The sequence below is a fragment of the Pelodiscus sinensis genome, chromosome 2 (assembly GCF_052426305.1).
Source record: "Pelodiscus sinensis isolate ZL-2025 chromosome 2, ASM5242630v1, whole genome shotgun sequence".
Taxonomy (NCBI): domain Eukaryota; kingdom Metazoa; phylum Chordata; order Testudines; family Trionychidae; genus Pelodiscus; species Pelodiscus sinensis.
Genome location: NC_143053.1, coordinates 172,724,937 through 172,749,972, shown reverse-complemented (window position 1 = coordinate 172,749,972; position 25,036 = coordinate 172,724,937). Strand labels below are relative to the sequence as shown.

General features: G+C 41.4%; 1 protein-coding gene across 1 annotated transcript in view; it reads right to left on the bottom strand.

Moving 5' to 3' along the window:
• TBX20 (T-box transcription factor 20) overlaps positions 1-25,036 on the bottom strand; it is a 58,294-nt gene that overhangs the window by 7,456 nt on the left and 25,802 nt on the right. Inside the window, exons 6-7 of the mRNA XM_006124054.5 lie at positions 20,505-20,581; positions 6,664-6,776 (exon numbers count right to left, since the gene is read on the bottom strand). Of these exons, the coding sequence (XP_006124116.1) occupies positions 6,664-6,776; positions 20,505-20,581 (190 nt within the window). The remainder of the gene's footprint in view (positions 1-6,663; positions 6,777-20,504; positions 20,582-25,036) is intronic.

Sequence of the window (25,036 nt, the reverse complement as noted above, 5' to 3'; positions counted from 1 at the left end):
GATGTATTATATTAGGCTCAGTTTTCTAGGTAATCTACTTTGATCTGTTTACTGTTACTTATAATCACTTAAAATCTACCTTTCTGTAATTAATATACTTGATTTAGGTTTTATCTTAACTAGTGAGTTTAAATGAAGTGTTTGGGAACTCTAATTCTGAAACAAAGGCTATTGCGTACCTTACCCACAGTGAGGGGGGAGCTAATTAATTAATGATCTTACATCATACAGATCCTTTGCAGTGCAGGATGGTATAATTTTGGGTTTATATTTCACTATAAGTGAAAGGCTGAAGAGCTGAAGCTAGCTGGGGGCCTTCTATTTTTCCATGAGTGGCTCAGGTAAAGTACTCAGGTAATTCAGATGGGTATATGGTCCTCCTATTGTCGTGTTGGATGATAACAGGGCTTGGAGAGGCTGGCTATGTTACCAGCAAAGCAATATGAGAGAAACCAACCTAGCAGAATTGTTAGGGGGCACAGTGGTTCCAACAGCTCCTAGACTGTACCCCTACGGACACAGCCCGTCACACATTGGACAAAAATCAGTCAGATCATGGACAAATCCTCAAAGCAGAAAAAACAGCAAAACTCATTGGATAAGTTATTCATGATAAAGGCTTTCCCTACATAACTAGACAGGAAAAATTGTCCAGGAAAAGTAAATTGCTCTAGAACAGCGTTTCCCAAACTATGGGCCGCGGCCCGATACCGGGCCGTGGGAAAAAAATACCGGGCCTCAGCGTGCCTGATGACTGCCGGCAGGGCCGGCCTTAGGCTGATTCGGGCCCCAAGCCCCTGAACCTGGAAGTGCCAGCTGGGTCTCTCCCCCAGTTCTGCCTGGTGCGGGCCCAAACCCAGGACCTCGCGCCAGCCCCCCGTGTGTCCTCCCACCCCGCCCCCAGAGCATCCCCGCCATGCGCAGCTCCTCCTCACTGCCTGCTGTTGCCCATGTGCAGCCTTGCATGTGGGCAGGAAGGATGCCCGGGCGTAACGTGATGTCACGGTCCGGGATTTTAAAAGTCTTTGGAGGCATGTGGCAGGGCCACAGTGGCTCTGGCGGCCTCCGGCCCCGCAATGTGAGGAGGGTCAGGGCTAAGGGAAGGTGCAGGTGCCAGGGGATTCTGGGGTGAGGAGGAGGGGAGAGCTGGCCACCGGAAGCAGCGCTGGACGGGGGAATCGGGGCAGGCTGGGGAGATTGGGGGGCCAGTGGAAGCAGGGCTGCCTGGGGGTGCGAGGTTGGGGGCAGGGAGCTTGCAGGGGAAGATGGGGGCGGGGAGAAGAAGCAGCCTCTGGAAGGAGGGCTGGATGCAGGCAGCGGGGCTGGCCAAGGGAGATTGGGGAGGAGAAGTGGAGGGGACCTGGCTGCCCAGGAGGGGGTTGGGGGAAGTGGGGCTGGCCAGTGGCACAGCGGGAGGAGCAGGGGGGAGGAATGAATCGGCCTGCGGGGAGTGGGACTGATCTGGCCATATGTAGATCTTGGGACGCTGCCCCTGATCCCTCCTCCCCCCCCCCCCCCCGCATGAGTTAGTCCAGCCCGGGGATTCTATTGTCCCCCCACACCCCTCCCCCCCCACAGGTAGTTGTGAACTGTCTGTCTGGTAGACACACTCATGCAGCCCAAGCACATTTACCAGCCAGGCAGTTCGAAACTACAAACTGATACATCTAATAATAATGCAACTTACCTACTGAGAAAATACCAGACATGTTATATGTCTGGTATTTTCTCAGTTTGTTTTTTATGTGTTTATATTTTTGGGCTGCAAAAAGCAGTATTGGAAAAAAAAGGGTTCCAACTAAAGTAAAAAGTTTGGGAAACCCTTGTTTAACCAGCTTTCTGTCTGTCTTACAGTCCATTTATCCAATCCATATTCCTTAACTTGCTGGCAAGAATATTGTGGGCGACCATATCAAAAGCTTTGCTAAAGCTGGCACTGGGGGTTTTGGGAGGACCAGAAACAACTTATATTAATATTCATCATTTGGTTAATGAATATGCAAATATGCAAAAGAACATTACCGGTCCTCCAAAAGTTCGTGAATGGATTTACTGGTCCCCGTGTCAAAAAGTTTGGGAACCCCTGCTCTAGAATGAAAGTATGTCAAATCCATGACAGAGGTGGACTTGAACCGAATTCTGAACATGGGGAAGTTTGGATATAGTAGAGTCAAACTACAAAGATTTCTTCTGTCTACAATAGGCTTAAACAAAATCTTGTATAAACCCTAAATCAGAATATCCAGATCTGAATTAGAATCTGAATTTTACACTTGGCCATATCTTTAGTAGGAACCCTGAGTTGTGTCAAATGAGTTTGTGTGCATGCACACGTATACATGTGCATACATAGGTACGCATATTTTTAACTGTAAAGGGTTATTACTACATGTAAGGATAAATATATATACTTCCTATTTGCTAATCAGACTTTATGTTATAGAGTGAATATTCAATAACGCGAGTCATTTTGAACTCGGTATTTTGTTTTCCAGAATCAGTGATAGCTTTTCTGGGATTCTCAGACAACTACTGGCCTATGGTCACATTTTCTGATTTAATTATTGTACTTTTAAACTCACTAAGAATCCCTAGCATGGGCAATGGGTGACGCTGCTGCTTGGGGAGGCAAGCTCCCCAGTCGGTTGCCCAGTCCATTTTCCACCCTTGCTCTGTCAAGGCCATGCGTCCTCCTCTTTTTCCTTACCCTGAATCCAAATGCAGCAAGTGACATTTAAAACCCCAGTCTTCTAAAATTTTTTCCTAAAAAAAATTGAGCCTGTTTTGCACTGCATGCCAGATTGTGAAGACTGGATATGGAGAAAGTACCTAATTAAAAGCACTAAATTTGGAAATAAAAATGTCAGTCATGGATTTTTTAATATATCCTGAAGTTTGTCAGATTGATTTGCAAAATCTTTGTAGTAAGGGCAAGTCAGCTGTCCTGCTGAATACAAACATTAAATATTATTATGAAATACATGATGCAGCTCTCTGTTTTACATTTTCTTAATCAGTATTTGTAAGTTGATTTTACATTTTAAATATAACTAAACCTTCATAAAGTAATCATTCCAGATTACATTATAATGCACTGAAACAAAGACATTATTTTAAATTAATCAGAGCTGTTTGGTGTGTTCATAACAAAGTTCATTTCTTTTAGAAAAAGAGAACACTAATTTATTTTATGTGATCTTCATAATTAGAGACATGTTTATGAAATTTCACTATATGTATATGATAAAAATAGGTTTCCAAAGATTTTAGGCATAACAAAGGATTTTATATCTGACTAAGGCTCTGAATTTGGTGGAGGGGTCTCTTAAAACTAGTTAAACTATAGTCAGAGGTAAAGAAAAGGAAACTCATTTGTCCTCCTATCATGAAAAAAAGGAATGTTGTCCCTTTAAGGGCTCTCTTCAATGTCAGGGACGAGAGGTGAAAGTAGAGTAGGGATGGATAGAAAGACAATAAGACATTGGAAACAAGTTTATGTATTATAGTAATTAAAATATGTTTTTAGATAAGGGTAGAATTTTGAAGAATTTTTAAAAACGATATGTCTGAAGATACATGCATTTAAGGCTAAAAGCTGAATATTCAGATTGTGCATCTAATATCTATGCATGGATTTTTAGAAATACCATTTATCAGTAAATTCTGGGTTGGCACATGCCTGTTAAATGGCTTCATTACCACTTAATGGCTCTTTCACAGGTTCAATGTTATGCTATAGGTCTGGCAAGCCGGAAGGCTTTTCACTTGTAAAGTAAGTAATACAGCCACTAATACAGCCACGGGGAGGCGGACTCAGGAGTCTGCAACAGCCTGCTGTGGGAGTCTTAAGAAATGGTTTGAATAGGGATAGGAAGGAGAGGTTGAGCACTAAGACTCAGAGAAGGCACTGCCTCCCCTTGCCTCTTATACCTGCCATCTGTGCTGCCTAAATGGAATAGTCAAACCAATTTGGGGTGGGATGGAGGAAGGACCCTTGCAAACCTTTGCCTATTAAAAGAATTAAACCCAAAATCTTTTAGGGTATGTCTACACTAGCCCCCTAGTTCGAACTAGGGTGGCTAATGTAGGTATTCGAACTTGCAAATGAAGATAGGGATTTAAATATCCCGGGCTTCATTTGCATGTTAGCGGGCGGGCGCCATTTTTAAATCCCCTTAGTTCAAACTGACTGCCCGCGACTACACGCGGCAGTCAGAAGTTAATCTGAACTAAATCTTTAGTTCAGATTAACTGTTACACCTCATTGCAGGAGGATTAACAATTAATCCGAACTACGAATTTAGTTCGGATTAACTTCTGACTGCCGCGTGTAGCCGCGGGTAGTCAGTTTGAACTAAGGGGATTTAAAAATGGCGCCCACCCGGGAACATGCAAATGAAGCCCGGGATATTGAAATCCCGGGTTTCATTTGCAAGTTCAAATGCCTACATTAGCCATCCTCGTTCGAACTAGGGGGCTAGTGTAGACATACCCTTAGAGATCCTGAAACAGTCATTTTTCCTTCTCATCTCCCCCAGCTTTATATGTCCATGTACTTCAAGGGGTTAGTAGCACCAGTACAAAATAATCTGGAAACGAATTAACAGAATGGGTTTTGGAGTATGACAAAATCTTCTTTTTCTATACATTAGAGACAAAATTATGCCACTTGATGGGGAAGTGGGAGCCGCTTCATGTCTGTACATAAGTAGAGGAGGATTATAAACAGTGCTCCAGTGAATCCCAAATATCATGCCTACAGGGGAGATGGTATGGTCAGGATACACAGACCTCTTGCCATGTGCTGAAGCCAACAGCACTGTGCTCACCTGCCAAGTCTCATTCAACTCCCTTTGTGAACATCTACACTATGGGCTAAAGTCAAGATACGCAACTTCAGCTACATTAATTACGTAGCTTAAGTCAAAGTACCTGAACTTGGCTTTTGGCACTGTCTATGCAGCAGGAGTCAAAGGAAGAACCCGCTTTCTTCCACTTCCCTTACTCCTTGTGAGATGAGGGTTCCAGGAGTCAGAGTAAGAAGTGATTGACAGCCCTACACTTTGAGACCGTCACTGTCACCACGGCCAGCACCAGCCAGCCCCAGTAGGAAGGTGGGATACGGGGCACCCTGAAGGTAGAGGCAGGGTGGGTTCGAGAGTGGCCTAGGGGTTAGGTCATTGGCCTGGGGACCTCAGGGTTACTGATTTGGAGAAGCACTAAGTTGTACACCAGTGTTCCCTCTAGGCTGCATGGCAGCACAGCTTCACAGGTGATTAGTCAGCCAGCTCTGTGCATGGAGCCCTGAGCCTCTGACTGGGTGGGGCTGATTAATCACCTGTGAAGCTTTGCTGCCACACAGCTTAGAGGGAACACTGCTGTACGTGACTATGTATTTCACTGTTTGTCCTGAACAATCCCCTCCCATGCCAGCAACATGGTTCCCAGAACTACCAAGTGGCTGACAAACTCTGTCCATCATCTTTTCCACTTTCCTACTTCCTTGCACACATAGGTTGTGCCCTATATGTCACACCAAATCAATTATTTCAACAAAAATATACTACATTGCCTCTCAGGACTCCAAATAATGACACTCAGATGTATAACTTGCTCATTTCATTGTTCATGAGCAAGCTCCCCATAGCAGGAAGATGCCTTAATCTCAGCACTTTAAAGATTCAATGTTTTTGATGGGGGGGCGGGGCTTAACATGGATATCAAGGATATATGGCATCAAAGATAGACTCAGCTGGTATAAGTTGGCTTGACTCCATGGAAGTATTTCAAACATACCAGCTGAGGATCTGGTCCAGCAACTCCAGAAATTAAGGCAATGTTCTTAGGCACAGATATGCATGAATATGTGCAAATGAACACTGTTTTTGAAGAGAAACTCATGGTTCAATGTGAACATAGTTTTGCCCATAAGTCAAGAAAGCTTATGAACAGGAACAATGCTCGGGTCTTAGCAACACTGTGTGAAGTTAGAGGACAAGACAAGGGCACTGCCAGTCAATAGGCAGACAGAAATGTTTTACCTCGAGTGGCTATTGCAGATAAAACAGGCCATGAAAGTCAGCAATCAGGGAATAACACATGAAGGGCAGTAAGTGATTCCCATGGCACTGAAGATTTATTTTGACTAGCACTGTGACTGCAGAAGTAACTTCTCCAGGAAGCAGCCATTTGAGAATCAACTCAGGGTAGCCACTGGTTTTGTGATTGGTGAAACAAGCAAAACTAAGTAAGTTGTGGGGGAAATGACAAGAAGGAGTGTGTCTTTAGAAGCTAAGTGGTTTCAAGTTCAAGGCCACTTCTCCCGCCTGCTATGTCCCTTGGCATTGCTCAGGCAATGCAGCGTAGCCATATTCTGTCTGGAGGTGGCCAGCAAAGAGGTCCTCTTGCGTAAAGGAACCAAGCTGGAGAAGGCAGCTTTCTCCTGCACCAACCACTCCTCAATTTGCCACCAGTGTATGGAGGTTGCCAAAGATGGGGTGATGATTAAATTCCACAGGTGTGACGTAAGTGAGAGGCCTTACCTGAGTGGCAGAAGTTAAAGCTACTCTGGAGAGTTTGGCAGCACTGGATGTGGTCTCCTCCCTGTTGAGAGTCAGTGGAGAATTCAGCCCTTAGTGTGTTCTCATCAGTATATTTTCCTACCTCTGTTTTGTGTTGCCTGGCTCTCATCTCCCAGAACATCATCTTCTCCTCCGTAGGTTCTGATGGGGGAGCGTGCATAGGAATGCTTTTGAATAAGGCTCTCCACACTTTCTCTGTGGAAAAAAAACAATATTGTACATTGGTAGCATCCTATGCATCACCTTCTCCATTTAGTGTATATAAACCATTCTATTCTATAACTAAGCCAAATGTGTCTAATGCATATGGATGACATCAGCCCAGACACTAAAGCTGAACGAATAATTAAATTAGAAAAAAAAATGATTCACAGATTGTCTCTGTTCATGAAGTGTGCACCAACAGACCATAATTTTCTCAAATTCTCAGTATAATTAAAACAAGATGTCTCATGCATTTCAGTTACTCTGTGGCTTGTGTTAAAAATCCCAAATTCAATCAATATTGTTTACTCATCGTTGGCCACATGTTACATTGTATTTTGTCTGGTTCTGGAATCAATGAGAGTAAGTTTACCATCTGGTTTCTGGTGTGAATTCTTACAGTCAATATAAACAGAACTCAGCAAGTATTTGAGGATGTAAGCTTACCGTGAACATATGTGCTAATGAAATTAGGTCTGGGTCAGAAGTGATTATCACAATTGAAATCTCAATGAACTAGCATCCACTTCAAAAATACACAAAATCACAATTGGTACTCTCTCATTCTTGCAGAGACTGTCAGCAAGATCAAGGCATGGGCATGAACACAGCTCACCTATTATGACAGTCCCCCACAGTTAGGGTGTGTCTAGACTACATGCCTCTGTCGATGGAGGCATGTAGATTAGACAGATAGGCAAAGGGAAATGAAGCCACGATTTAAATAATCGTGGCTTCATTTAAATTTAAATGGCTGCTGCGCTGAGCCGACAAACAGCTGATTAGCTGTTTGTCGGCTCGGCGCGCTAGTCTGGACGCTCCGCGTCGACCTGAAAGACTTTTATCGACATCCCCCTTATGCCTCGTAGGATGAGGTTTACGGGGGATGTCGATAAAAGGCTTTCATGTCGGCAGGGGAGCATCCAGACTAGCGTGCCGAGCCGACAAACAGCTGATCAGCTGTTTGTTGGCTCAGCGCGGCAGCCATGTAAATTTAAATGAAGCCGCGATTATTTAAATCGCGGTTTCATTTCCCTTTGCCAAATAAACAAATCTACATGGCTCCGTCGACGGAACCATGTAGTTTAGACATACCCTTAGGGTTTAGGCATATTAACAATACAACATGGAAAAACTGCATTGCTCCTTCTCACATGATACATATTCTATAGGCTAGTAGAGAACTGGTCAGCCTAGACCTTTCAGCCTGGCACCATGAACAAGCACTGAATTCACACAAACTTTTTAAATAAAAGAAAGTCAAAGCTATATGATGAGTAAGCCAAATTAATCCTTGGTATATTTCCATTTAAATCAGTGGCATTACACTAAGAGTGAATCTAATGCATTTCCAATGTGGCTTCAAACTCCTGTTCTCATCCCAGAAATGCAGTCTGTAAAGGACTGGGTTCTATCTTACAGCACCCGCCTCCTACCAGGCCACGTTTTGTTCTTGCTGAGCCAGCTCATTCCCTGGGGTAACTCTGGCTGATCTCTCTGGCAGAATCCAAGCAAGCAGACACTCTCTCTTTCCAGCAGAGTTAGTGGTTTTCAGTTTAAGGCTTCTTAACAAAAACAAATCAAAACCTCACAGATTCCTCCCTCAAAGCCTATGAAGGCCAAATAGTTCCTTCCCCAACTCTGCCCCTCACACCACTAACTTCAGCAACCCCAAACTTCCTGGCTCTTCCCTCAGAAATAAAGGACGTCACCCAATCTCCTTCCTGTCAATTTTCATTTTTGGAGCAATTCCTCTCTGCAGTGGCTGTGGTAGCAGTTCATTAGGAGCACAGCCCCTCCTTATCCCTCAGCTTTCTGATGAGTGTTGCCATCTCCCCTCTAGTTCCTGTTGTCCTCTTTTATAAGAACTAGCTATTGAAGTCCAGCTCTTTTCTCAGGTGCGGAGAGCAGGTCTAATTAGCTAGCCAACCAGCTGCAAGCCTCCGACCCCACAAACACGGTTACCTTTATACCTTCACACAATTAATACAGCTGTTTGGTGCCGGTTTCTTTTGGCCTTACCATTTGATCATTCACATTTGCTACATGTATTTTATTATGGCAACTCGCTGTAGCAAAAATTCCAAGGAAAAACATGTTCCAAATAGCACAATAAATCACCGTGGCACATGTTTTCCTTTCTTACAAAAAGGCTATTATAGTCATTTTGTCCTTGGTCTATTGCTGGTACCATTACTTATGCTAGTGCCCTGGAAAAAAAATAAAAAGGGGATCTTATCTAAGTGATTTACTTGTGTCAGGATTGGAAGTGGACTGAAAGCAATGGCAGTTTCTACATGGAGGATGATATAATTGAATTATTGCCTTTTAAGTGATTGAAAACAGTGGGCATATCAGGACTATCTCCAAGAAGATTTTACAAAGAAAAAGACAGACGGCATTGTTTATGTTATGTATTTAATGCCTCTTGGGCTTTCTTTTCAAGCACACTGGGAAATGTTTCTTACCAATAAATAAATAAATAAACATGGAGAATAGATAACCAGCATAGAATAATGAATTGGGATTGCCTTGGCAAAGCAAGGTATATGCCAGTCAGGAAGCACTCTCACATCTGAAGGCCAGATATACAAGCGACTAACCTTAAAAGCTGGGAAAAAATAAATTAATTTCAGGTGATATGTCTGTATTGACTTTATTACTAGTAAATGTCCACTTGTAATGATATACTATGATGCACAGTATGTAATAGTGTGAAACAGCAGAAACAATACAGGCTCCAGTTCTAGTTCAGTGGGCCAAATTCATCTGTAACCTTATGAGGCTCAATGGAGGTACACTGCAGATAAGTTTGGCCCAGTAAATTTACCTTTGAATTGTCCTATGGGAATTTAAAACTAAATCAAATACCCACAATTATTGCCATCTAAATTCTTTCCAGATGGGTCACTTTACTAGACATAGAACTATATTATCTTATTTGGTTGTCTTTTTTTTCAGAGGGAAAAAAGAGATATGACTTTTAAGTGACCCCTAAAAGTGAAAAGTTTGAAAATGAGGCACAGTACATTATAATTTTTATTAATTATTATTATCATTTTGCAGATAGCATGCCAAAAAAACCTCAGGATCATTATCACAAGAAACAGTATTTTAGAAATAGGAAAAAAATAAGAATTAGGAAACTGAAATTAGAAAAAGCAGGTCATGACATAAAAGTGTTAGTTCTGAGCTATAATCGTAGGCCAGATCTAAACAGAAATTTTTGTCGGTACAGTAAGGTCGCTCAGGGCTGTAACATATTTTAATTATATTTGCATACAATCTAAAACCCTAGTGTAGATACTGTTATGCTAGCAAAAAAGTTATTTTGCTAGTATTGCTTATTTCATTGAGGAACTGGAATGAGTTGTACAAACAAAAGAACTCCATTTTGGGTACAAGTTACATCAGCAATGAGATGGTATGCTGCTAGAGCTGTAACGGCAAACTCTTTCTAGTGCGAACAAGGTTCTGTCCTCCGCAGGTGAGGTTTAAAATTTAAAATTTTACATTACAAAACAACTGATGATTTTTAATTTTAAAGGTCTAGATTTTGATTCACATGATGCCTGTGTGTTGGGAAGTAAAGAATAAACCCTCCAAACAAGAACCCCTACACAGATTACCTGAAACTTTGGAGTATAAAGAAGTGCACTAAATCTAGGATACCTAAAGATGACAATCAGTAGATGGAGACTGGTATGGGGGGAGACATACTCAAAAAGCCTACCCCAAACACAGAAATGAATTTAATGATTTAAAACTTACAGTTGTATATTTGTGTGTGCAAAAGATCTTAAGCAAATTTTATAAATCACTGAAAAGATAAATCAATATTTGCCATATTCTATTCAATAAAATACTCAATAAATGAAAGTTGTAGACTGAAAATCAGATTGTTGGTGTTTTAGAAGAATTCCTTGAAAATGTTCAGAGTTGATCTATAATCAGCTGACCATCTTGTGAAAAATGAAGTCATTTCAGTTTAATCCAAGAAAAGCTTTTAGTCTTCAGTTTGCAGATAGTTATTGCCTAATGCTTAACTCAACTGATTTTTACTTTATGAAATAACATAGATTTCTACGGTGTCTTCTATTTACCAATAAATGTATGTAACTGAATACTGAAACAGAGAAACAGAGGTGAAGGTGCTGTCCTGTTGCCAATTTCTTTTGCATGGTCTCCCCATATTTTTTCAACTTCAAGATCCCCTTTTAAACTTAATTGCATTGTAAATATGAATGAAATGCACACATTTGGACTACAAAACATCAGTACTGAATTATGCTAAATATACAACTATACAATAATAGTATGGAATGGGCTGGAGATTAGGAAGAGATCCTAGAAGACAGAAGCAGAGGTGGTCTGAACGGGGGGGTTGACTGTGTACCAGATGGCAAGGAGGAACCGAGTTGCTTCTGGTCAGCATGGAATAAGAGGACATACTGATGGCAGTGGTGGTGGAGGAGGCAGGATGAACAGAATGAATGCTAATGTGGGAAGGGAACGTATGAGGCTCTCAAAGACCTGTAGAGTGACGGAAGCACATGATGACACAAGCCTGATCAATCAACCTTCATTTATATTGAATAAAATCCCACTCTTCTCCACATCAGAAAGAAGCGATAGTGTTTCTGAACCATGAAACCAATACTATGGACAGGACATAGCATTCCAATGATGCATGGGTAACTGAGCACCCAACATAGGCTGCATATCCAGGATAGTGACACCTAATGATGGACAATGGAGAATATTATTTACTCTAAAGCTAGTAGAGGATCATCAGAGCTTTCCCATCCTGGCAGCAACATCAAATCACCAATTCTTGTGGTATATTAATCTGGATGGCTTTTAACTCCTATGGTAATTCATTCTAAAGCTGAGCTCTCTTGATTGACATTGCTTGACCTCCAGCTTTCACAACCACAATCTTAGGCCTTGTTAACAACACTGTCCTGGAACAGCAGAACTGCCTCACAGGACCATGAATTGACAGGCAATCTTTGATGTATCTGGGACCTGACCCCTTAAAAGAGTCAGACTAAGGCCTTGAATTGGCACTGGAAGTAACCTGGGAGCCAGTAAAAAATACAAAGCACTCACAAGTGTTCTTTGCAACTGAGGAGCGGGGCAGTATCTCACATAAGCTGGAACATCTGTTTCCTTCCATCATCAAACCCAAGTGAATTATAGAAATTCACTCTGGAGATAATAAAGGCAAGGATCACTATGCCCAGATCCTCAATCAAGATGAAAGGGGCTACGCTTCCTTGTAGGCAATAGGATGCATTCCTTTGATGACTTTTCATCAAATCTCTCTTTTTCTATTTGTTATGCCCTCACTACAGCCCACAGTATAGCATGCTCTGATCACCTGGGCTTTGATGCTGCAGTGTGTTATGCATAGGCACATCCCATTCCCATAGAGTCACAATGAAGTCAACGAGGGCCTATCTGTGCATAATACACTGTAAAGTCAGGACCATACACATTCAGGCCACTCTTTTCTTGCATAAACTTGAAGATGTGTCTTTTTTCTACTGAAAAAAGTGCTAGAGAGAAAAAGTATAGGACATAAGGATAAGATTTCTACCTTCCCCCTTTGGATGGAGCAGACTTTAGACAGTATTTTTAGTCTTAGCTGAAGGCAATAGACAAATCTAATACATAACTGCATCTCTCGCATAGTGCCAGGTGCAGGTAAGCACCCACTTTAGACACAAAAGTTAGGAATTCCTACCTACTGCTCATCCTGTTGTTCCATAATGGGCCTGACCCAATGCTACTGAAGTTAGAGAAACTCCACTATATTATCACCCTTTTGCTTCAGGTGCTCTCAGAGAAGAGCGCTCTGCATCTGTAGTTCCGCGAGGAGATGCTGTCATTCAGGAATATCTAAATAGCTACAGACTTCATGGGGCACACTGAGCAACTTGTCCGTGATTTCTCCATTTTTCAGGAGCTCCCTCCCTATTAATCTGGGCAATAAGCAAAACAATAAACTACAATCAATCCTAATCCACTCCCCATGCTCCACTGTATTTTGCTGCCCCTTTTTTCTTTTTTTTTTTCTTTTTTTTTTTTTTTTAAGAAAATGCAATGTACAATAGAGTAAGAGGAGAGCTGACAATTGTGTTTTGCTTGGCCATTCAGTGCAACACGAAGCAAAATACCAAACAGGATACAGAGTGTATGAATTATCAGTTTACAGCTTGAATAACTTCTTTAGCTCTGGATTTCAAAGGTTTCCCCTTTTTGTAGCTGCCAGTTAGCACATTTGGAAGAAAGCCCAGATTACAGAAGACATCAGAAGTGAGGTGATGTGAAGACAGACAGAATAAATGGGCTCAGAAGGCAAAAATTAAACTTGTTGGAAGTCTCACTAAAGTAGAACTTTTTTTTTAAAGGAAAAAATGACTAATCTATCCAAGACTCAAGTGGTGAAAAGGAGCCCTTTTTTAAAAAGGGGGATAGGAACAAGTGCCCTTTTACTGAAGGGGGAACAGAGCAAAATTAATAACAAACACTCATCTGATATCCTGCTCAGGACTCCTTCAGCCACAAAGTTTACTGTGTATACACAACACACAATTAGCAAATTATGGTGATATATTGATATGGCAAATAAATTATGCTGATATTATGAAATTGCACGCTGGCTTTATAAACATGATTCAGCCCATAGTTACACCCATCAGGCAAACTCTTCATCTGGTGTCAATTGGCATAGTTCAGCAGAACTCAGCCAGTCAACACCCGCTGAGAATTTTGGCCCATCAAAGTAAATGGATTAAAGTGAAAATGGAATCTGGCCCAAGGTATTCTAGGTAGCTAAAATTAGCCATTGAAAATCAAAACCAATATGCTAGAACTGGATAAATACAACACACAAAAAGCAAAGACTCACAGTTTTTAAAAGAAGATAGATCAAAATGAAATCTTTGCTGGTATTTGGGAAAAAAATGGGTTTGGGAAACCAGTATGGTACAGCAGAGTTTATTTCAGAAATGATACTTCCTGAGTCGGTGGCATCATCAAAATGCACATACCAGCCATTCCTTTGAACTTTAGAAGAGCCATGATAAGCCCTTTACTTCGCAGTAAGTGAAGTAGCAAGATTTACACCACTATATGGAAAAATAGTAGAAATGTGGAATGCAAGGCTGAAGTTATTAAGCATCCCTTCCCCTACCTCATGTTCACTCCTCTCCCCAAAAACTGGAAAAAAGTGATATGCTGCAAATCAGAAAAGTAAAAGTCTTAGAGGAGTAGCCGTGTTAGTTTGTAACTTTAAAAATCCAATGAGTAGTCCTGTAGCATCCCAGAGATTAACATCTATATAGTGTCATGAGCGTCTGTGGGCAAAATCCACTTCTAAGGAAGTAGGTTTTGCCCATGAGAGTTCATGACACTACGTATATATTTTTGTTAGTCTCTATGGGTATGTCTACACTACCCCGCTAGTTCGAACTACACGCGGCACGGGGTTCGAACCAGCCGGGATTTAAAAATGGCGGCGCCCAGCTTATGCAAATGAAGCCCGGGAAATTCAAATCCCGGGCTTCATTTGCAATTGCGGTATGCCTACATTACTCTCCTATTTCGAAATAGGAGGGTAGTGTAGACATACCCTAACGTATGTTTACACTAGGAAATTATTTCAAAATAATTAAATTCAAAATAATAACTCTCGAAATAACTATTTCAAAATAAGCGTTATTTCCCAAGGAAAGCAGGAGTTATTATTTTGAAATAACCAGCGCCTTATTTCGAAATAACGGGCTTAGTAATGAGGATGGTCTACGTGTTATGTCAAAATAAGGGGAGTTGTTTCAAATTAGCTCCCTAGTGTAGACCAAGGCTAAGGTGCTACAGGACTACTCATTGTTTTAGAAAAGTAAAATGTTCACTTTATATTCCTCTCCCCTGATTTGACAAATAGCAAATTCATAGGAAAGTGCATTAGAAGTATTTACATTATTTCTTTCTTAAACTAATGACATATGGGTCCAAAATCATTCCTGGTATGACTCCACTGGGTCAGATTTTACTCCGTGGATGCAGAGAGCTCTTTTCTGGAAAGTCAGGGAAGTGGGGTGAAAGCACTGTCCTGGAGATGACTGATGCTCCCTCTCATGCAGGATAAGAAAAATCCACACAAAGAATCTCCTTTGCAGTGGAAATGATGAGCTTGATTTGCTATTGCTCTGCTTCTAGTGTAGTCATTCGTACTACACCCATGCACAATGGGTAGAAAAATATTATGCTACCAAATCAGAATGCTAGTGTTTAACCCCCACTTTCCATTGGTGTAAATTACTACACGTGGGACAAGGCAACAGTAAATACGGCCCAACAGGAGACTAATCTGGGTTCCAAGTGTTTAGAATATTGGGAAGGGGACAGATTCCAAGGTTTCAGCTGGACTATTGACCATGCTGTTCTGGAGAGGAGAAAAGGCTTGCTCCTGGTCACTTGGAGACAGTGTTGGGTAGGAAAGCTTGAAAGAAACTAGACTAGTTTATGGTTCAATAATTCTATTGACTCCCATACTTTGAACTGATTGAATTTCTTGCTGTCTGGTGGATATGATATTATTCCCAAGGATAATTCTTCAGCACAAATCCAAAGAAGCTCTTCAGATTCATAGTCAACAGTGAACCTATAGGCCAGTGGTCCCCAATGCAGTGCCTGCGGGCGCCATGGTGCCCACCGGGGCATTTATGTGCGCCTGCCTAGTGACCAGGGCTGGCCCAAGCCATTCGTGCGCCCCCGGGCGCCTGGCAGCCCCAAAAGGTTGGGGACCACTGCTATAGGCCTTGTGGTTTGACAGTTCTTGCAGACTTTGGCAGTGGTGGAGCAGGTGAGATGAACAGGACGAGTGCTAATGTGGGAAAGAAATGTATGAGGATCCCAAAGAGTTATAGAGTGACAGATGCATAAAGGATCAAGAGGCTCCCTTCATACATATTGCCAAGGATGTTTGCTTATTTTCATTCTATTGTATGGCCTTCTTAACAGTTATCATTTAAAAAAAACAGCATTCACCAATAGTGACCACATCACAGTGTCTGATATACTACAGGTAACACCATGGTACATCATATACTAGAGTGTGACAATTGGTAAATTAACTTTTTAAAGGCAACTGCTGTAGGAACCAATCTACAATAGAGCAGATGTATAGAAGATAAAAACAAATAAAAAAAACAAGTATCAATGGGGGAGCCAATGACTTATCTAAGACTTATCCAAGAGCTACTGGATAAACTCTGTCCTTAGGAAGCACAGAGAGATTATTACAAAATGTAATTTTTGGAAAGAAAATAGTGTCTATTTTTTCACTTCTTAGTTGATTACAGAAGGCGTCTCACATCCTAATGTAAATCTGATATATACCACAGCCACCTAACATTCAAATAGATGTCTCAGAGGGGTAACCATGTTAGTCTGCCACAGAAAAAACTTAAAAAACAACAAATAGTTCTGCAGCACCTTAGAGACTAACAAAAAACGTAGATGGTATCATGAGCTTTCATGAGTGGGTTGTGCTCACGAAAGCTCATGATACCATCTACATTTTTTGATAGTCTCTAAGGTGCTGCAGAACTATTCATTGTTTTTTAAGTTTAGTCAGATAGATAAAAGCGAAGAATGGAAAGCTAATCAGGAGAAGACTATGCTCAGGTGTTTGAATAGGAATGATAGCAAAAATACTGACACCAATAATTACAGGTGCCCAAAGACTATACTATTTTATACAACCCATAATCCTTATGTATATTATCTTAATTTCAATGTGTACAATGCAGATTCAATCCTAAAGGCATTTTCAGTTTGGATTTCTACCATAATGATCGTAAATCTGGAGCAGGAAACTTGAAATCGTTAAAGTCACATATTTATAAAATCATATTCAATTAGGTTAGAAAAGTGCAATTTCTGTCATCATGTCATAAAAAGATGTGTTTTTCTCTCAGATCTACTATAAAGAAAAGCTCCCTATATTGTTACAGATAGGGGCTGTTTTCAATCAGTAACAAGGAGCAATCCAATTACTAGATGGTTTAGTGCAGTAACTGACTCCAGACTAATTTAATTTCTTTAGGTCTCTAAAGATCAATTGATCTGATTTGTTTCCCTCCCCACAGGCTTTTTAGGAAAAAAGCAGACTTAAATACCTGGAAATGAAATCCAAAGCTTTGTCCGTTTTCACACTACTTAAGTCATCCTGCAAACTTGCAGCTGATGATGAATGAGTGTTCTCTTGGCCCTTACTTCATGGGATGCTTCACAGATTAGAGATAATTAAAATCACTGTGCAACATTTAAAATTATTTATGCATGCATTGTGTGCATGTCTGCTTTGGAAAGCCCATACACTGCATGGAAAATCTTCTTGCAACACCTAGTCAAATTTTCAACCATAAAGAGATGTGTAAATGTGTATTTGCCTTGCATATTCTTCTCCAAGCCATAGAAATAAAATAGCAATATTGTTTATTTCAAGTGATGGACTTGTTGAAACTACTTATTATGGTTGACAGAAAAATGTATTACCTAAAATATTGTAATACTGACATTTAATCCATGTCAAATATGAAAAAATAATACTGCCTTATTCTTTGTCGCATGGGATCACTAGATCATATTTTTACTATTTCTTTTTCTTTCTGTTGGGCTCATTTAACTGTCACCTTAGGTGATGCTATCATTGGCTATTATAAAAACATACTATACTATGACTGGAAATGTTCATCTTACAAAAGGAACACTTTCAGACATTACTTTTCATATTTTAACATGCTTAGGTATTTTAATGTCTATGAACAGATACAATATTTTACAATTCTGATCCATTAAACTAAGTATAAGAAATTTTAAAAAAAACCTCAACCAGTCTCTTATCAGCACTCTTATATGTTACATTTTTACTTCATTGCTAGTTGCTGTATTATACAACAGCGTAATTTTTAAAAATGCAATAGGCTACTAACAAGAGGGAATCTTTCAATTTAATAGCAAAATAGATGCAAGGCAACTTTGGACCAACAGAAAAGCAGGACCCTCCTGTGGCTTCATGGTTTGTACATTCCATTTCTTGTATTCAAGATATTACACTTAGGTACCTTATTTTTGATGGCAGCATTCATGCCTGCCCAGGATAGGCTGTCTCAGACTGTGTTCTTACATGTCTCAATAATCAAAATGGCATTGTGGATTATGCTTCACTACTCTGACTTCGTGACAAGTGCTGTAAGGTTAAGATGTCCTTTGTAAAAACTCCCTTTACAGCCAGCAATTTCATCTCGATTGTTTCAATCAGTTTATATGCTTGGAGGCACCTAAGCATTTTTTTCTCAATCTCTTGTTCAGTATTTTGTGTTCCCTGTTGGAGATTATCACATTTACTGTCAGAAAGGGATCATATGGTAGTCCTCCCATCTTCCTACTTTCAGTGTTTATTTAAAAAAATCTGGTCACTGCAGTTTGTTTACCCTTGTGTTCTGTCATTAGGCCATGGTATGCTTATTTAATTAGATGAACTTCAGCTTTTTCACTGCTTACTAAGACTTTCATTTGGAAAGCAATTTTCACCAGCCTTTAAATATTTCCTATATTATGCAAACTCCATTTATCACTGTAATTCTTCTTTGCCCTATTTATCCATCACACAACTTCTAATTCAGTCTCTGCTTTATTCCACTAACTGTTTAAAGCAGTGTGACTTACGTTAAATACATAGGTAACAAAGCTAATAATCAATGGTTTTGCCTGGAAGTCAGTTTGGGTATGTCTACACTTGCACCCTAGTTCAAACTAGGGATGCAAATGTAGGCATTCGAAATAGTTAATGAGGCGGGATTTAAATATCCTGCGCTTCATTAGCATGATCTCGCTGGTGCGTTACTCCAATCAACAGCTGTTTCGAAAGTGAAAGTGTGCACCGGGAGGCGTTAGTTCGAACCAAACCACTTGGTTCGAATTAACATTACTCCTCATTTTTAGTTTGGTTCAAACTAACGCGTACCGGCACGTACTTTCACTTTCGAAACAGCTGTTGATCGGAGTAACACGCCAGCGAGATCATGCTAATGAAGCATTAAAATCCCCGCTTCATTGACTATTTTGAATGTCTACATTTGCATCCCTAGTTCGAACTAGGGTGCAAGTGTAGACATAGCCTTGCTTACAAAAAAAATGTGCCTTTCCCCAAATAATATTATTGCTGGGATCAAAGCATTCCTGAAATTTTGTAATGATAAACACATAACAGTTTGCAATCCTCTATGTGGCCACACAGGGTTGTACTGCAGATCAGTGTTTCTCAAACTTTTTGATGCCAGAGACAGCTTGCTATCTTCCTAAACTGTGTTGGGGCGAACTCAGAGATTGATATTGGTCCAGAGGCCAGTCATTGAGAAACTCTGCTGTAGATCATCAGGGCCTTTGGGCCAGACACACATAGAGGTGTGGAGGATTTCATCCTTTCATAGTATTTTTCCAGTATCACTTGTCTCTAGGCTTCATTAATCAGTCAGATCCTCTTCCAGACTGAAGGAGTCTGATGGCTTAATTTGCTCTATTTTTGACAAAATGTTAGTTTACATTTGACTCTAAGGGTGTGTCTAGACTACAGGTTTTTTTTTTTGAAAAAGTGGCCTTTTTTCTAAAAAACATCCCCTGTGACTAGACTGCCGCCGCGTTCTTTCAAAATTAAATAGAAAGAATTCTGCAATTGTTTCAACCTCGGTAAACCTCATTTTACGAGGAAGAATGCCTTTTTTCGAAAGTGCTCTTTCAAAAAAAGACGGTCTTGAATGCAAACAGGTCTTTTTTGAAAGAAAGTATCCAGTGGCTCGCTTTTTTGAAAGAAGTGGTTGCAGTCTAGATGCTCTCTTTCAAAAGATGTAGCCTAATTGGTAAAGGTGAGACTGACAGGAGTAATGATAAGAAACTGATCTTTATTTCCTAGTCCTTCGCATCCATAGTGGTTCTGCATTAATGCCCTCATCACAAGATAGAGCTAAGTATCTACTTACTACAGAGGCAACTCATAAACACAATCTTCATAGCCTTCTCCAAACATATTCCTCCCCCCTCCCTGTTCCACCCCAGAATGAATCCTGCAGTACAAAGTAGCATTTCTGCCATCAATGTGTGGGTTATGGATTTGGACTCAACAGCAGGACTTCCAAAACTGTCCACATGAAAAGTACACAGAATGCCAAAGGAGAAAAATGTGAATGAGGTTTTAACTGTGTATTTTGGGAAGCGCTCCTGTTCTTTTTCCTTAAGGGGAATAGTGGATAATACAAGGTTTTTGTTGTTGCTTTTTTAAAGTACCACAGATCGCATTTCCTGGAGGCCCAGCTCATCACCTCCAGTAGGACTGAATGGAATGATAAGAAGGCTGCTTTCTATGCTGCAACTTAAGAAAAATGGAAGCCATAAAAGCGACCCTTTAAAAAAGCAGCATCAGAGAAAGGAATATATCAGAGTCAACTGGAGCAGCTGTCACGGCTCAAAATAGCTCTGTCTTCATACGGTTTGTAAGTATTTTGAAAGGAGGTGGAGGAGACTTACTATATGCAACAAGATAACGTTAAAATGCACAGCTTCTCAGGAGTTGAAAGGATGCTTTTTCCTACATACCCTCTCTTCTCTTTATCTTATCTGCATGGAAAGTAAACAACAAGTCCCCATTACCTCTCAATATCAGTGAGTCTTGAAGAGTCCCGGAATCCTTTAGCAAAAGGGTTGCTGTCAATTTTCAGCTTGGTTATCTGGAAACACAGAAAAGAGCAACACAACATGAGCGTGGAACAAAGGTATTGCAGTGGACAAAGTGTTAACCAATCCATACTCATGACCACACAACTTCATGTATTCACATCCCCTTTTCTTTTATGGCTACTCTCTGAACTGCAGCAAGCAAATATGAGCACTTCTGTGAAACCACTAACATGGCTCCGCCAAAGTCAAAGGTCAGGATGCCAAGTCTGATTCTCTTCACACACCAGGATAAAATCAGGAGGCATTTCACTGAAGTCAATGGACTTACACTGGTGTAAAACTGATGTAAGGGAAAGCATGAATCAGGCTTCCCTTCTGGCATCTGTCCCAAAGTCCTGTGTCATGATAGCTGATAGGGCAGGGCAAGGTCATGGATCTAAAATGGTTGTGTGTGTTAATGGAGGGAGCTAGGGAAACAGTAGATTGAGGATTCCAGTTAAACAGAAACAGGGGGAACCTGTGAGGTGTCCCATCTTTAACTATGGTAAAGAAGGAAATAATTTGATTCTACAGGAATCTCAAGCTATTGTCTCCAAAGCAATTTCCATCTGCACAAAGCAGGTCATAGTTCTCTCCATGCAGCACTGAAATATAAGCAGCAAACGACACTACACTGGCATTATGACCTGTTTTGGTGGGGTGCCCCCCAATCTGCTAGGTTTGAATGTAATACAACTGCCCCACGATGATCCTAGTAAAACATCCACAGAGACACTGGCAGGCTACGTCTACACTGGCCCCTCTTCCGGAAGGGGCATGTAAATTTCACTAGTCGTCGTAGGGAAATCCGCGGGGGATTTAAATATCCCCCGCGGCATTTAAATAAAAATGTCCGCCGCTTTTTTCCGGCTTTTAAAAAAGCCGGAAAAGAGCGTCTAGACTGGCCCCGATCCTCCGGAAAAAGTGCCCTTTTCCGGAGGCTCTTATTCTTACTTCAAAGTAAGAATAAGAGCCTCCGGAAAAGGGCACTTTTTCCGGAGGATCGGGGCCAGTCTAGACGCTCTTTTCCGGCTTTTTTAAAAGCCGGAAAAAAGCGGCGGACATTTTTATTTAAATGCCGCGGGGGATATTTAAATCCCCCGCGGATTTCCCTACGACGACTAGTGAAATTTACATGCCCCTTCCGGAAGAGGGGCCAGTGTAGACGTAGCCGCATTGTTTTGTATGGAGAAAGGGGAACACATCACAGTTAACACCAGATTTGGAAAGGCTGAATTAAAAGAGTGACCCTACTAAAACAATTTGGCTACGTCTACACTGACATGAATTTCTGAAAATGCTTTTAACGGAAAAGTTTTCCGTTAAAAGCATTTTCGGAAAAGCGCGTCTAGATTGGCAGGATGCTTTTCTGCAAAAGCACTTTTTGCGGAAAAGCATCCATGGCCAATCTAGACGCGGTTTTCTGCAAAAAAGCCCCAATCGCCATTTTCGCGATCGGGGCTTTTTTGCAGAAAACAGTACTATGCTGTCTACACTGGCCCTTTTGGGCAAAAATCTTTTGGGAAAAGACTTTTGCCCAAACGGGAGAAGCATAGTTTTTCCGGAAAAGCACTGATGATTTTACATGAGATAGTCAGTGCTTTTGCGGAAATTCAAATGGCCAGTGTAGAGAGCTGGCAAGTTTTTCCAGAAAAGCTGCTGATTTTCCGGAAAAACTTGCCAGTCTAGACACAGCCTTGTAGTTTTAAGAAATTGGACCTCTTACAACCAAAACTTTCTCCCTTTCTTCAAATTCAGCTACTGGCTTAAACAGTGAGGGTATGTCAACACTGCCACCCTAGTTCGAACTAGGGTGGCTAATGTAGGCATTCGAAGTTGCAAATGAAGCCCAGGATTTAAATATCCCAGGCTTCATTTGCATCTTGCTGGGCGCCGCCATTTTTAAATCCCCGTTAGTGCAGACTCCGTGCCCGCGGCTACACGCGGCACGGAGTAGGTAGTTCGAATTAGGCTCTCTAATTCGAACTACCGTTACTCCTCGTGGAACGAGGTGTACCAGTAGTTCAAATTAGAGAGCCTAATTCGAACTACCTACTCCGTGCCGTGTGTAGCTGCGGGCACGGAGTCCACACTAACAGGGATTTAAAAATGGCGGCGCCTGGCAAGATGCAAATGAAGCCCAGGATATTTAAATCACAGGCTTCATTTGCAACTTCGAATGCCTACATTAGCCACCCTAGTTCGAACTAGGGTGGCAGTGTAGACATACCCTGAGAGCTTCTCATTTTCAAAAGAGATGTGCAGGAAAGCTTCCTTTGAGAACTTCAAGTTTTTCTGTCCTACTCCTCAGAGCTGCTAAATGTCCTCCTCAGGAGCAGGAGGACAGTACATAAACACCTTCTATGGGCCCTTTAGGCATCATTAGAGAAGAGAGCAAAACCAGAATATAAAAATAACAGAACATAATAAGCAAGAGCTTTGCTCCAGAAGCAACTGTGGGGGGGAAGAGGGGAGGTAGAATTTGTGTTTGTTGCCATTAATGTGGTCAAAACTTCCCAAATAACTCTTTAAATATGTGTTGATCTTACAGCAAAGTGAAGTTATGCAGACAGATACATATGCCATTTTCTGCCAACAGTGCTCCGTGAAAATCCATGCATATTTATATAGTAACTAAAAGATTTTTTTTGTTTTCCTCAGGGCCTTCAGGACAGGGGGCTAGGGCTGTGGAGGTGTGTGTGCAGGAGTCAAGGCAGGGGCTTGGTGATGTGAGGTGCTAAGAGCATGGGGCTGCAGGTGTGCAGAGTGCAGGAGTCAGAGTTGGGGGATGAGGAGGGGCTCAGGACAGGGGGTGAGAGGTGCAAGAGTCAAAGCACAGAGTTGGGGCCCAGAGCAGGAGGCAGAGGTAGCTACTCCCTGGGTCCAGCCCAGAGTGGTGGGGTCGCACTGCCTGGCCTGTGGCTGCTCCCCAGGGCTGGGATGCTTGCTGTCCCCTGTGGTCATTCAGGAGTATAACTGTCCCTGCTATCACAGCCTCCCTTTTCATTTGATGAGAAATAATTGCATTTCATGCACATTCAAACACACAGCCAAACCCTGATCTTCCTTTAAGTTATGATAAGAGGAAGCTGCCTATCAATTTTGGTGGTCCTAGTCCTACCATTTAGGAGGAGTTCTTGAACAAATGGATTCACAGATGGAAGGAGAGGTACACAAACAGACAGATAGATGGACAAACTCTCTCAAATATATAGTAGATGTAAAATATGGGTGTTGGAGTGGGACAAGCGTAGGAGCAAGATAAAGAAAGATGCTCTTTTGGTCAAGATATCCTCGGCTCTTCAAGACTTTAAAGGAAAAAGTGCAATCATCCTGAGAAACCATTAGAGTTGCTTTGGCTCACAAAAGGGATGGATTTGCCTTCATGTGGTTCATTTCAGTTTTACTGGCCAGTAAATTTTGTCCCCCACTGTCATACTGTCTGCCAGGTCACTGTAAATAATTCTGTGTGCCCATCTACCCAAATTTGCAATTGATGGTTTCAATTGGTCTTATGATAAAACAGATCGAACCTGAGTTTTGGCTTTCAATAAGCAGATTCAGTGCTTAAAATGTGGGAAAATGTAACCAAATTCAGATTTGCTTAATCTACTTTGCTCTGAAGGAATTAAAAGGCTGCTGGAAGTAAGGATTTGTAGCTTGATCCTGGGAATCTCCAATGTTCCATCAGTTCCTGCTGAAGCCAGTGAGAGTCCAAGGTACTCAAAATCTCATATGTAAACAAAGGTTAGCACCACTGAAGTATCATCTTCAATTTCATCCTGGCTTCCATCATCAGAGGCCTGTGGTATATTGGTCACCACTCTGCTTACAAAAATGGGCCTTGAAATTTCAGAAATTAAAACAAGCATTTCCAGTTCACATGCTTTCACAGAGCAAGGATATTTTAGGGCTGGGTGACTCATCCAAAACCAGAGACGATTACAGCCAAATCAGATTCTCCATTCTGAGAGACCACGCTTCTGGGCAGGAAGTCAAAGGAGGGGAAGGACTGGCTTTGGGAAACTAGAAGAAGCAAAGGAGGACTGATGTTTTTCTCAAGTTGCTATCTGCATTATACCAGTGAAAGGTGTGGCCTAGTGGTCTGACTAAAAGTCTGGGAAGTAGGAACTACAAACATATAGGCAAATATATAGGCAGCCGAGTCTAGTAGAGTCACCAGTCAACTCCCATTGACCTCATACTAGTCTGGATTTCATCCTCTGTCACTGACCTGCGGCATGACCTTGGACAAGTCTTTTCACATCTCTGTGCTGCTGTTTCTTCTCTGACTCTCTGTTTTGACTAATTAGAGTCCAAGTTTTTGGGGATGTTTATGGGGATAAGGAGTTACAATGTGTTGGGAGGAGTTATTCAAGCATAAGGGGGACCCCATTCTCAGTTGGGGCTGTTAGGCATTCCCCACAATACAAATAAATTATAGTAACTAGAAGTGATTGGGAATT